Source organism: Alternaria dauci, chromosome 1 (assembly GCF_042100115.1).
Source record: "Alternaria dauci strain A2016 chromosome 1, whole genome shotgun sequence".
NCBI lineage: Eukaryota > Fungi > Ascomycota > Dothideomycetes > Pleosporales > Pleosporaceae > Alternaria > Alternaria dauci.
In genome coordinates, this window is record NC_091272.1 from 5,987,535 (window position 1) to 6,000,085 (window position 12,551).

General features: G+C 53.5%; 3 protein-coding genes across 3 annotated transcripts; 2 read left to right on the plus strand and 1 right to left on the minus strand.

The window, feature by feature from the left end:
- Positions 1 to 1,350: 1,350 nt before the first annotated feature.
- On the plus strand, positions 1,351 to 5,766 carry ACET3X_001855 (uncharacterized protein; the record flags this gene model as incomplete). Its single annotated transcript, XM_069447192.1, has 1 exon — positions 1,351 to 5,766. The coding sequence occupies one exon, from the start codon at positions 1,351 to 1,353 to the stop codon at positions 5,764 to 5,766; it is 4,416 nt and encodes a 1,471-aa protein (XP_069312097.1).
- Positions 5,767 to 6,269: 503 nt separating this feature from the next.
- ACET3X_001856 (uncharacterized protein) lies at positions 6,270 to 7,955 on the plus strand. The gene is made up of 2 exons (XM_069447194.1): positions 6,270 to 6,707; positions 6,761 to 7,955. The coding sequence occupies exons 1-2, from the start codon at positions 6,581 to 6,583 to the stop codon at positions 7,090 to 7,092; spliced, it is 459 nt and encodes a 152-aa protein (XP_069312098.1). The 5' UTR covers positions 6,270 to 6,580; the 3' UTR covers positions 7,093 to 7,955.
- Positions 7,956 to 8,775: 820 nt separating this feature from the next.
- Positions 8,776 to 11,955, minus strand: ACET3X_001857 (uncharacterized protein; the record flags this gene model as incomplete). Its single annotated transcript, XM_069447195.1, has 6 exons — positions 8,776 to 9,446; positions 9,495 to 10,199; positions 10,247 to 10,424; positions 10,475 to 10,732; positions 10,779 to 11,330; positions 11,380 to 11,955. The coding sequence occupies 6 exons, from the start codon at positions 11,953 to 11,955 to the stop codon at positions 8,776 to 8,778; spliced, it is 2,940 nt and encodes a 979-aa protein (XP_069312099.1).
- Between the last annotated feature and the right edge of the window lie 596 nt (positions 11,956 to 12,551).

Sequence of the window (12,551 nt, forward strand, 5' to 3'; positions counted from 1 at the left end):
TTGGCCAGAGGCTTAAGACAGGAACCTCATGAACGTCGCAGTCGCGGAAGGTGTGCTCCTGGCTGGAGGTGATGGAAGAAACGTTCAATTGACGGTACGGACTGGAGACCCGAAATTGTTTTGAACGCCAGAATCGACAGAGAATCAGTTTGCTGGTCCATATATACCCTACTCGAAAACGCCCTGTCTCAACACTTATGAAGCCTTTGCGACACAAATTGTACATATGCCGGCCGCTGGCCATGTGCCCAGGTGTGCTCGGGGCCAGCCAGCCGCCCCTCACACAGCGCCTAAAGCGCTTGAAAGCATATCACAAAAGAAGGGGATACGAAGGAGTAGGTCTAGATGGGCAGGGACGCGACAATCTGTACGCGGTACCACCGAGATTGTTATGTCCTTCTGGGCGCTTGGCGTCAGGGCACCCACCCGCTTAGCTCTGCCGACTTGCAGTCTATGTCACGTTCATCGCAACTCCCACTGCGCGTATCGGTTACGCCTTGGGTCAGACGGATCGCTGACGACGTCCGTTGTTCTTCACTTGGCTCATTATGACTATCTAGCTGTCACCAACTTTGGAGACAACATTCGTGGAATCCTCTGCAGAAGACATGTGGAATGACAAAAGAGCGATGCTATGAGACTCGTAGTCAAAGGCGCTCAGCATCTGTCTGCATCAATGGAGTGACCACCAGCCCGATTGATTGCGGGCAAACAATATCAATGGGCTCAATCCGTACAAAGGTATCAGCCGGTGTGGTTGTCTACTTCAACACCCTGCACTATGGATTGCTCACCCCGCCTTGCACAATAGCCCTGAGACCTTTCTTTATGTTTTGCATCGTTATCGTCATTCACTCCATATCATCGACCGGTCGCTATACAGTGTGGCGTTGTGACGACGCCGAAGAGAAATACTTCGCCCTCACTTTCACTTTCACTTCCGTTTCCACTGCGCACATACCACCCCGCGGTTCTAACTCTCGTTGACTACCGTTTACGTGACTTTGCGTTATTATATCAGACTTGAGCGTCTAAACTTGCTCACTCTACCGCAAGACCGCACACCACAATAACGAACACTCCAACACCTTTCTACTGCTGTGTGTGCAACCCGTTCTAGAAACAATCGAATCATCACCAAAAAGAATAACAGTACAGCTGCAGCCTTACACAGGCGCCACAGCGATGTAAGTACTCAACCCTAAACCCACTACCCAGCGCCCCGCAATCGACCGTGCATCGTTTCAGTATCCAGATCAGACTTCTGACATCATTGCTACAGATCAAGCACCATCAACACGTCGTAGCGGCCCTAGTTTCTGTTCACGTGTCAGCTTCCAACACACCACGATGTCGTCTTCACAGGGCCATTCATTCGACTTTCGCTTCGGACAGTCTGACGCAACAGACGCTCCCAAGCCTGGCTTCCAGCCCAAGCCTCTGCGCGCGAGAAAACAGCGCGGCCAGGACTACGATCCTAGTCTGACTGCTAACATGGGCCCGCCCGACGTGCAAATGGTACCCGAGCATTCCAACACGAACACCAAACAACAACAGCCCAGGACAGAAGGGCAGGGAGTTAATCATGACTCCTTGAGGACGACCAACTTCCAGACCATCAAAGAACATATAGAGGACATATGCACGTTGTTTGGATCTACGGATAGGATGTCAAATCTCAACGCCACTGCGCTTGCAACTTCCTGGGAGACCAGACTTTGGAATGTTTCCTTCGGGCACAGTGATCAGGTCTCTGCATATACCGCGAGCATCGCTGAAGCCGATAAGAATTTGACAAAGTGGATCACGAACTGGGAGTCAGCTCAAGAGGACAGCTCAGACGAGCGGACTGGCCGACAGTCCTTTGTCGACCATGTCCAAAAGTATCACACCCACGAACTCGAATACACCACGCGAACTGGATCGTCAAACGGACTCGTGTCCACTGAAGACAAGCATCGCCAAGTTTTGCGCAAACTCCTCATCGAAGAGCTTAAAGAGATGAAAGATATACTACCCACTTCCCATTCGCTATCGAAATTCGACGCTGCAAAGGTCGCACACAGATGGGAGAAGGAGAACTGGAACGCAGCCTGCGAGAAAGGCCTCAATGTAATCGACCATGTAGAGCATACGGAAAAGGAATGCGAGGATCTCCATCTTTGGGCTGAATATAGAGATGACTATCCTGACGAGGACATTCGCATGACCGGCACAGCTAGATTTTCCGACTTTATACGAAAGCGCCTCGATCCAGAAGATTCCGAAGCATCCAGCCAAGACGGCGATGGGCAAGAAACCCACGACTCCGCTGACGAGTCATATACCAACGACGGCGACAGCGACATCGGTTCAGAAGACGAGTACGAGGACGAAGAACAAGCCTATGCAACGAAGAAGGGCTATCTCAAGGACTGTGTGATCATATACCTGCATCAATATACGAACAATCCGGATGAACTCATCGACCGATGGCAGGAGAAGCTTCTGCTGCAGGCAAGAGCGAAAGGTGGTGGCTTCGACAATTACAAACAGAGCCTGTACAACGATTTGGATTCCGTGGAAGCCTGCCGCGATAACTGGGATCGGGTTGTTGAGGACATTGGATGCACAGGCCACAAGCTATTCAGTGAACTTGTTGAAGAATGCTCAGAAGAAGCTATTGCTGAGCTGAGAAGGCAAGTTGAAGAGAAGGAACTAGGGCATAGACACGAGTGTCTACTAAACTCAGACAAATTCATCGAGTCTCTCGATTTCCAAGATCAGCAGCGAAGGGAACACAGGTTAACAATTCGAAACTCCATTGGCGACGCCAAATCGCTGATAGACGACTCGCACGAGCTATCAGATATCGAAGCTATCGCACTAGCGGCGCATTGGGAGACCCAATTCTGGACGGATGGACCCGATTTCAACGCCTACCTCCTTAAAATAGTTGAGTTTGAGATCGACCTGATGGAGTGGATGCAGAGTTGGCAGCTTCCTCTCGAGAACGACAGGACTGGCGAGCAGAACTTTGTTGGCTACGCCCGCCTGAATCCGGATCGCTCAGTGCTGCGATGTGAGCTCCGCCGTGTCCTCGACTCAATATCCAGCAAGCTCTCGTCAGATGACCAATTGGCCGGCTTTTCCACTCAGGCCGTAGCTGAAACCCGAGAAGGAGACATTTGGGTCATTGCTGGAGAATCTATGGACAAACAACTGAAGCTTGTCCGGGATGAGTGCACAATGTTGTACCGGTGGGATACACACTGGGCCGAAGTCTGCGACAAGGACCTCACGGGAGAGGAAAACTTCCGTCGATACTACGATCAACACCTTGGGACAAGCCATCTGCATGATCCTAATCCGGAGGACCATGGACTCGACGAAAAAACTGCCGACGACTTGCTTGACCTGGCTGGCGGCAACGACGCGGCATCTGATGACGTCGAAGACGATGCTGGAAGCAGTGAATCATCTGATGAGTTCGAAAACAACGACCAGCGGTCCGTATCGCCACACTCCTCAAAGCCGCACGACAGTAGTGATGACGAAGATGCAAACGAGGCTGTTGAAAGCGACACCAAAAACCAGTCTGGCGAGCAGTCCTCTGATTCCAGTGTGCCTCTCACTATCCCGTCGCTTCCTTTGGCTGCACCTCAAGCAGTGGAGCAAAACCAGGTTACAGAGCTCATGCAGATAGATGATTCGACCCAAGAGCAAGACATGGATACCACCCAAGATATTCCGGTCAGCTCCAACCAACCTCTGGTGGCAAACAATGCCAGTATTTCTGGCGTCACAGCTCCTGCGAATATGTACTCTCAGCATCAGATGATAGCGCCTGCTCCAAATCACAAGACCGTCCACGCGGAGGAAGGTACGGCCATGGATGGTGTTTCTTATCACCTGCCATCGCACGAGGTGGAGATGTTGGACGATGATTCCAACTCACCTGCCCAAAAAGAGGCGGTAGATACAACACCTGCTGCAGGATTTGCTACCGACTCTGCTACATCAATGACAGATACAGAAATGGTTGGAGCCGACATTCCACAAACACTGGAAGTCAAAAGCAAGCAGCCTCAGACATCTACTAAGACTACGACTGGAAACTCCCCTGGTCTATTTGGCACATTCGCTGCTGCATCGAACAACTTCTGGTCTGCTGCGCCAACGTTCAACCGCCCAGCATTGTCCGCGAAGAAAGATTCTACGCCTCCAACTTCCATATTCAATACGCAAGGCTTGAGCTTCTTGCCGACGACAGCATCCGGTACCACGCCTTTCACCTTTGCAATGAGCAATCCGGACGTGCCTCAAATCACTCCACAATCTCCATTTCCGTCAGCTCAGACTGTTGAAGAACAGCCGGGTGAGTCATTGGTCGCTCCTACGGAGGCTAAATCCAAGTTTGTATCCGCCAACGTGTCTCGAAATGGCGGCGAAAAGGACGAGAAAGACCTTGTAGCTGAGAAGCCCAAGGCTGCTGACGCGAAGACCACGGTGTCAGTTCCTGCAGTAGTTGCCGCGCCACAGGCAACCTCGGTTTTCACCTTCAAGCTCTCCAAGGGCGGCTTTGTGCCTGCGGTTCCGTCCGGATTTGACGCTGGAAGCTGGAATGGCAGCTTTGACTTCAACCCCCCAGGAGAAGAAGACGCATCTGATGCTGTGTCTTCTTTAGGTGGTGTTGACAGCGTCTCAGAGACCACCGAGGACCAGAAGCCCGAGATCGACGGGCCTGTTGATGGGGCTGGAGCTGACGATAGCCACGATGCTTCGCACTCTGCCCCAGTAGAAACCGATGTCGATCCCACGAGCGGTCCAGAAGAAGCCAGGCAAGGCTCACCAGCTGCTGAGAAGGAATCTTCCAGCACCGAGATTGTTATGGATCTTTTGAGTAGCCAGCTCGCCAGACTTGACGGCGTTGCTGAACAGATGGAGAGAATCGACGCGATCAATGCGGAAGCTGATGCGTGCGAGCAGGCTGCGGCGCTACAGTCCAGCGTTGAAGATTCCGAAGAGGAATCTGAAGAAGAACCCGAAGAAACTTTGGAAGATTGCTCGGAGGAGATCAAGCAGATCACTCTCGATGTGCAGGCATGTGTTGCCTACTGGGTTGATGTGAACTTGAGCAACAATGCTCCTTTAGCCTTCATCAAGATCGTCGAAGATCTTCGCACCACCGCTGCGAAGTTCACTGATGAAGGTGATTGGACTAGTCCATCGGCTTTGAGCAAGATTGAAGCTCTGGCCGCGAAATGGCAATCGTTCACCGACACGATCAAAGCCCTCATCAATATCTCAACATACTTCCACCCGGACTACGATTACCGCTTTGGGCGATCGGCAGAGAAGTATCGCGTAGATATCGAAATGATGTCTGAATACGATATCTTGAGCCGACTGCCGGGTGCTCTAGACCGTTGGGCGGAGGAGGCCAACAAGCGGCGTGAGTCGAGGGAAAACATGTCACAGTACATGAAGAATGAGATTCTCAAGATGAAGAGTCTCTATCAAGACTACTACACTGCGCTTGAAGCGCTGCAGGCGAGCATCGACTGCGAGGAGATGAAGAGGTTTGCGGACGAGACGCTCGTCGACTTTCACACAAAGATTGTGAGAGCGAGTGTGGAGTTCGACCTGCAGGACATGGAAGTTCCTCAGATTCTTTCCAATCCGCTCGAATGCGGTGGAAGCGTTAAGGCTGCACAGGAGACATCGGCGCACACCAAGCAGCGCAAGAGCCTTCCCAATGTCATTGCCGATGACGAGGAATGGTAGCGGTGGAGCAGCGACACCAGGTTGTCGTATGCTACGGAAGATGGGACACATTGACAGGAAAAGAAAAGTCGCCGAATGCGATATTCTTGACTGCAGGCTGGGGTAGGCGGGTGACGATATGGGTTTAGAAGGAAGGAAGGCCTGCCATCACATTGACAGGCCAGGGTAGAAGACGGCGATCAAATGGTAGTCAACAACGGCTGCCGTCACATTGACAGGCCGGGATGAATAGATGCGATGTTTTTTGAATTGACTTGTACTGGGTGTGCGAAGTGGACTAGTGAGCATAGGCACTGACAACTGTAACAATTACACAGTTGAACCTACCGTGTTGTGCATTCGCACTATCCAAACTCTCTTGCATAGTTCCTTGATGACAAAGAGATGACATGCAGAGGAGAGACAATGGGGGATGTCGCGCTTAGTCACTCGAGGACCCCACTCGGCAGGGTCCAAGGGTCCACGACTCCACAGTCCACGCCTCCAAGTCTCAGGAACTAAACAATCAATGGGTTCAATTTCAGCACGCGCTTCAACGACAGATCATTGTCCAATTGACGCAACTTCAGGCCATGCAAGAATCAATTCATGCAGTCGCATTTCCAAGTTTTGTAGGCTGGGCGCTCGACGCCGACTCGCTGAGACGCGACACGCCGCATCTAGCATCGTATCCTTGACCAGTCCACGTCATGGCAAACCCCTGGCAGCGCATAGAGCTGTACCTTGACTACTGATCTTCCAGCTTCTATGAAACCTCACTGATTATCTCTACTCCTACCCTTAACCACCCACAAACTACAGTACAGTACCCAATATGGCAACCGAAGAGACCGTCGACCTCAGCCCAGCACACGCGCCCCAACCAGCATCCATCGATGCCTTCGCTTCCGTCCTAGACACCGTAAAGCAAGAGCTCATCAAGCTCCGGCGCGACCACGACAGTAACCTCCTCCGCCCACCTCCCCACAACCAGCCACTCTAACAACCCCACCAGAGCACGAACTAGAGTACTTTCGCGCCGTCAAGCACCTCTCCGACACCGATCTAGTATCCTTCACAGCCGAGGACCTCGAATCGGTTCGCGCAGCCATCACAGCATATGGCCTGCATCTCTTCGGCCGGGTGAAGCTGCCTGCGTTGGACAACGGGTACATCCACATCCGCATCTTTGGCGCTGCCAAGGACGGGACAGACGGCAGTAGTGTTGATGAAAGGGAGTACAGTTTGCATAGCATACATACCGAGGAAGTTATCAAGGAAGATGGGAATAGGGTGTATAGAGCAATATTCGGCAAGGACGATGCGCTGGAGTGGTTCGAGACCTAAGCTCATACGTGGAGGGCGTGTAGGTTTTGTTTCACGGGTGCTGCTCGGCGCGAGATCCATCACTCCTTTTTCGCTCTCCATGACTCAATCATGGCCCTCAATCGCCTAGATCTGTCCAGTGCCTGCTCGGTTTCCTTACGAATCCAACATGTGTATGCTGATTCCCAGCCCCGACCCTTTCCATCTCTTCCCTACTCGCAAACTTGCTCAAATCCTCAATCGTCTCCCTGCCCCTCTCCTCAAACCCCAGCCTCTCGTACAGCCCTCTCGCCGGGTATTCCTCCTCCATCTCCAGATACGCCAGCATACCCCGTCCATCGGCCATGTCCAACATATTGCGTATCAGTCTTGATGCCAACCCACGCCGTCGATGCTCAGGATGCGTGGCCAGCTCCACCAACCTGAAGTGCGGCCATTCGTCTAGTATACGATCCCTCATTTTATCAAGACCTGTATCGCATTCCATGATGAGCTCGCGATTGCTCGTCAAAGGTAGAAGGTCGAAGATCGACTTGTACATGAATTTTTCATCCTCCTCCATCTCTGCCTCTGGTGAAGCTTCTATCCTCCCACGTCATCCGCTCGGCGATCTCAGACGTCAAAGCGTTGACTGCGGCCTCTGATTCTACATCAAGGCGTTTGAGGCGGAACAAAGGGGATTGCTCTGATAGTGCAAAGAGCTGAGATATCGCGTGGGCGTCGGAAGGTAGCGCTTTGTGCAGAGTGTATGCTTGAGCCATGGCGTCTGTATCTGAGTTTTGTACGATTTTTTGTCTTCTTCAAGTGTTGGGGTATCATCAAAATGTGACTTCAAGGAAATGGAAAGCAGCTACCCTCTGCTTGTCGGTGGCAGCTGAGTCGTGTACGTGTTGAGCGTGTGACGTATATACCTCAATGTGCCAAGAAATTAGCCACCTTGCCGACAATAGTCGGTTCAGGGTTTGCTTAACCAGTACCATCCCGCCAAATCACAGTAGCGAACAAGTCCACCCTTCCCAACTCATACACTAAACATCAATCGTGTTTTTATTCGTGGAGTGCAGCTTACGCTGCAAAAATACTCTAGTGGACATTCATCTGAGAAGCATACACCAAACACATCAAAGAGTATACAACAGCTCCAAACCATCATATTCAATATCTAACAAGCATCTACCTCGCAAGAAACCAAAAAACACATTCCAAACCTTTCAACAGTACACCAACAAATTCATACCAAGAAGTGAAAGCAAAAAAGGGGGAAGAAAGGAAGAAAGGAAGAAAGGAAGAAAGTTCATTGCGTCATTCAATCGTACCACCCGCCACCCTATAGTCTTCAACAACAAGAAGAAGAAGAAGTGAGAAAAAAGAGCCGGCACCGCCTACGAAGCAGTCTTTAGAAAACAAACCGGACTCGTGTGGTATAGATATGATCTTTCAACGCGCAAATTCTCGTCAACATGAACGGCAGACCGGCTTGGACTTCCCACCAAGCCTGGCCCCCGCATGTGGTGGTGGTGGGTAATGATGTGTCTCGATAGAGGAAGATATTGGTAAGAGCAGCCCCAACCCAAATGTTTCGCCAGGATAAAATGTTTCGCCCCTCCCATAGGATATAATAGTAGTCGATAACGCCATGTAAACGCCAGAATCAATGCCAAAGAGAAGCGCCCGTAATGCCAAATAGGAAAAGGAGAACTAGATTTACCGTTGACAGAAGAGTTCAATCTCGCCCAGGCCGCCGCCAGGGTTCAGATTGTTCTGCTGTTCTTTCCAGTTCTCAAACGCCTCTTGGACGTCGTCATCGCATTGGATGCTTACATATGTGTTGTCGCTGTCCAGATACTTGAGTTTGACCTGGCCGGAGCCAAGGGATACAGAAGTCGATCGCTGGAGCTTCGCATCAATGCGGTCCTTGAGCGATTGGTAGCTGATGTTTGTGCTGACCACCAAGACCATGGAACTCCCGGCTGATGGGCAGTGGACCTTGACCTTGAGTTGTGTCGGTATATTAGGATCTACACCAAGTGGAGGCGACATGTTCCGAGAGTCCATGGATACTGGGGTCAAAGTGCCCTGGCTTCTCTCAAACGATGATGCAGGCGTCATTGTGCGCATGGGAGGATAGTTGGGATCGCGGCGCATAGCAGCGTTGTGGAACTCGTTGTTCGCGTTGGCAAGCTCCGCAGCGGTTCGTTGCTGGATCAGACGATCCCGTTGGATTGCTGGTGACTGGGTTGCAGCGCGGGGTGGTGGGTTGTTGGGCGAGTTACTGTTACTGCGATTCACAATTGCTGCATTGTACGCGTAGTGTGTGGGGAAGGGGGGCACGTCTGGCACTGGCTGGGATGGCGGCGGCGCTCTTCGAGTTTGTCCTTGGAGATGTGAGTTGATATCGGGGCTACTAGCTGCCCGCAATCTACCTTGAGCTGAAAGAGTGGCATTGGCCGGAAGTGATGGGCGTTGGGCACGACTCTGTGAAACATTTTCCCCTCGAGATCCGTGGCGCGACTGGGCAGGGGCAGTGTGACGGTTGTTCTCTTCGTGGGCATATCCATTTGGCGGTGCTTGACGGGGGAAGGGGAAGGTGCCGTTGGAGGATTGGCTTGATCGTGCGTTGGAGTGGGTTGACATTGGGGTTTGCATCGGCGTCTCAGCCGTGGGAGAGAAGTAGGATTCTTGGTTGGCGGCATCCTGTATCTGCTGGGTGCGCAGGGTTAGTGGAGGCTGGCCGTTGTAGCCCATAGGAAAACGTGGAGGCGGTACCCTTGAGTTTCCATCCGGAGGGCCGCTTTCACCAGTCGTTGACCGCGAACGTACCGAGGGGGTTGAAGTGTTCTGTCGTGAGTAGGGGTAGCCTGTGACCGGGTCAATGTCCTCGTCAGCGTCTTCGTCGTCGTCCTCTTGGTATGGGTTTTCCAGGACTTGGTCGCGCATGTATGCGAACTGCGTGTCTGATGGCTTGGAGGCTGTAGTGCTGGCACTGGTCCGCGCCTGGTCCTTCCACATCCGGCGCTGGGTGTCGACCTGCATGGCCCATTTCTTCATGGTTTCCTCGGAGGTGAATTTGATGATGAAGTTTTCGATTCCAGGGTCGCCCTTCCAGAAGATTTGGCAAGTGTATGAGCCTGCATGAGTTAGCGAGTGGTGTGGATAGGGGGAGTAGTGGTCGCACCTGGCTTCTGGAGAGAAATGGTCTCTGTGACGTTCTGCATGAAGATGCGGCCCTTGAGCTGCAACTTTGGCTTGCCGTCTTTGGTGACTAGGGATCGGGTGGACATTTTGTTCTTTGGCTTGTTGACGTTGATCTCTTTGCAACAGAGGAGGATCATCTCGAAGAGGTAGATCTTGTACTGTGAAGAAATTAGCGATGCAGGGAAGGTATAACACGTAGAAAGCCTACCTCTCGCTCTTCGTTCTTAGAGCTCATGCTCTCGCCCTTGAGCACAGTGTACTGGCCGTGTAGAAGAAGATCACCAAACCCTTCAATCTTGTGGCCCTTCCAGTCCTCTACGAGCGTCTTGAGCTCCTCCACCGCCTCGACACGTTCTTCGCGCGCAATAGCGTCGTTGGTGCCGGCGAGCACGGAGGAGGCTGCCGCGATACCCCGGGAAATGTCTTCTCGTCGTCCTTCATCGAGGTCGCCCTTGTCGCGGAGTTGCTGGCTGTGTTAGCGGAGGGATTGGGCAGGGGGTATTGAACCATACCTGAAGCAGCAGCGGGTATTTGGTAAGTCGTTGGAATGGTTTCAGGAGAAAAGACGCGAGCAAAGTCGGCGATTCGACCATCTGTCGCATCTCAGGAGGTCCACCAGTCTCCTTGAGCTTGTCGAACTCGCGCATGGCGATTTGTTCGCACTTTTTCTGGTTCGCAATGTACGGCTCGTAGACTTTGAACGCATCTTTGTACAGGACAAACAGATTGCCCCAGTTTTGTTCGTCGGGGTGCTGGGCGTTGGTTTGCTCGACGCGGATGAGGAAGCGGCGCTGGAAGTCGAGGAGGGCGTTGAGGTTGAGGAAGATGTCGTGCACCTGGTCGCCGCTGATCACACCCCGTTCCTCGACCAGCTTCTTGAACTCCTGCAGCAGCTCCAGGTGCTGTACGTAGGTGCGCTCCGTCTTGACCAGCTCGTCGATAATGTGCTCGCGCTGGGTGCGCTTGGTGCCGACGCCGCCCGCATTGTCGGTGGACTCGGTCACGCCGGCAATCTTGCCCTGGGCGACGAGCTCGTCGAGGACGCGGTTGACGACGTTGGTGACCTGTGGATCTGTTAGCGCGGGCCTACCCCACAGTCTGGCGGATGCTCACTTTCACAAATCCGGTTGTGTCGTCACCGTACAGGTCGCCGAGGATGAAGCAGCTCTCCTGGGGGATGCCGAGCTCGGCGACGCAGCTCTGGATGAACTTGTAGCAGGCCACCTTCTCGTTCTTCTTGAGGCTCTTCTCGTCCTGCTTGGAGCTCGGGATGGTCAGCAGGGTGCGGGGCTCGAGGGCGTTGTAGAGCTCCATGAGCGGGTAGCCCCTCCGGAAGGTGCGCCAGAGCAGCGTGACGGGGTCGGCATCGTCGTCGGCCTTGTTCTCCTCCTCGGCGATCCAGCGGTTGAAGCCCGGGATGAAGCGCAGGCGCATCTGCAGCGTCAGGCAGCGCTGGAAGAGCGAGGTGTCCTTGTCGGCCCGCTTGTTGAGCACATTGTCCGAGGCTTCGACGGGCCCGCCATTGACGGGCGTCGAGGCTGGCGGGAAGCTGGGCGGCGGGCTGAAGAGCGTCGAGCTGCTCGTGGCCTGGGTGCTCTGCGTGTCGCGCGCGCTGCTGTGCGAGTAGCTCGAGTAGGTGCTCTGGAAGCTCTGGTGCGACATGAGGGCAGGCGGCCCGGTCGAGGTCATCCGGGCGTGTGCAGGTTGCTTCGAGGGCGACGGTGGTGGTGGATGGGAGACGGCAAACGTGGTATGGGCTCTCACCAGACCCGAGTGAAACGATAGTCCGCCCTCCATGCTGCTTTCATCGATCTCTCCTTGCGCTCGCGCTAAGCCCTTAGGCGGTCAGGGTCGAAGCTGCTAAACCGAGCAGGGCGGCGAGACGTGGGTCGTGCGGCGACAGACAGGCGGACAGCAATTTCACGGCCAGGCCTGCAGCTCGCGGGTCGCAATGGCGGTCGATGGATATCCGCCTGCACTGGCAATCGAGGATTCGCGAGGGGCGTCTGGTGTCTAGACACTGCTGCAGCCGGTAGTGCTGAAAAGGGGACTCGTGTGTTTCACCCGTACGTGCGGCGTTGCACTAGTCATGTGACGCTGCCACTACAAAACTCAAAACATGTCATCGTCACTGGCACTGACACTGGCAATCACTGGCGTCCCAGGCTTTCCCCCCTCCTCTCCGTTGGGCTCTGTCCGTACCAACGCGCACGTTTGCAGCCGTCGTCCGGCGTGCGTCGTGTGAATGCGCGACGGCCTCGGTGACACCCCCACAGCCAGCCGGC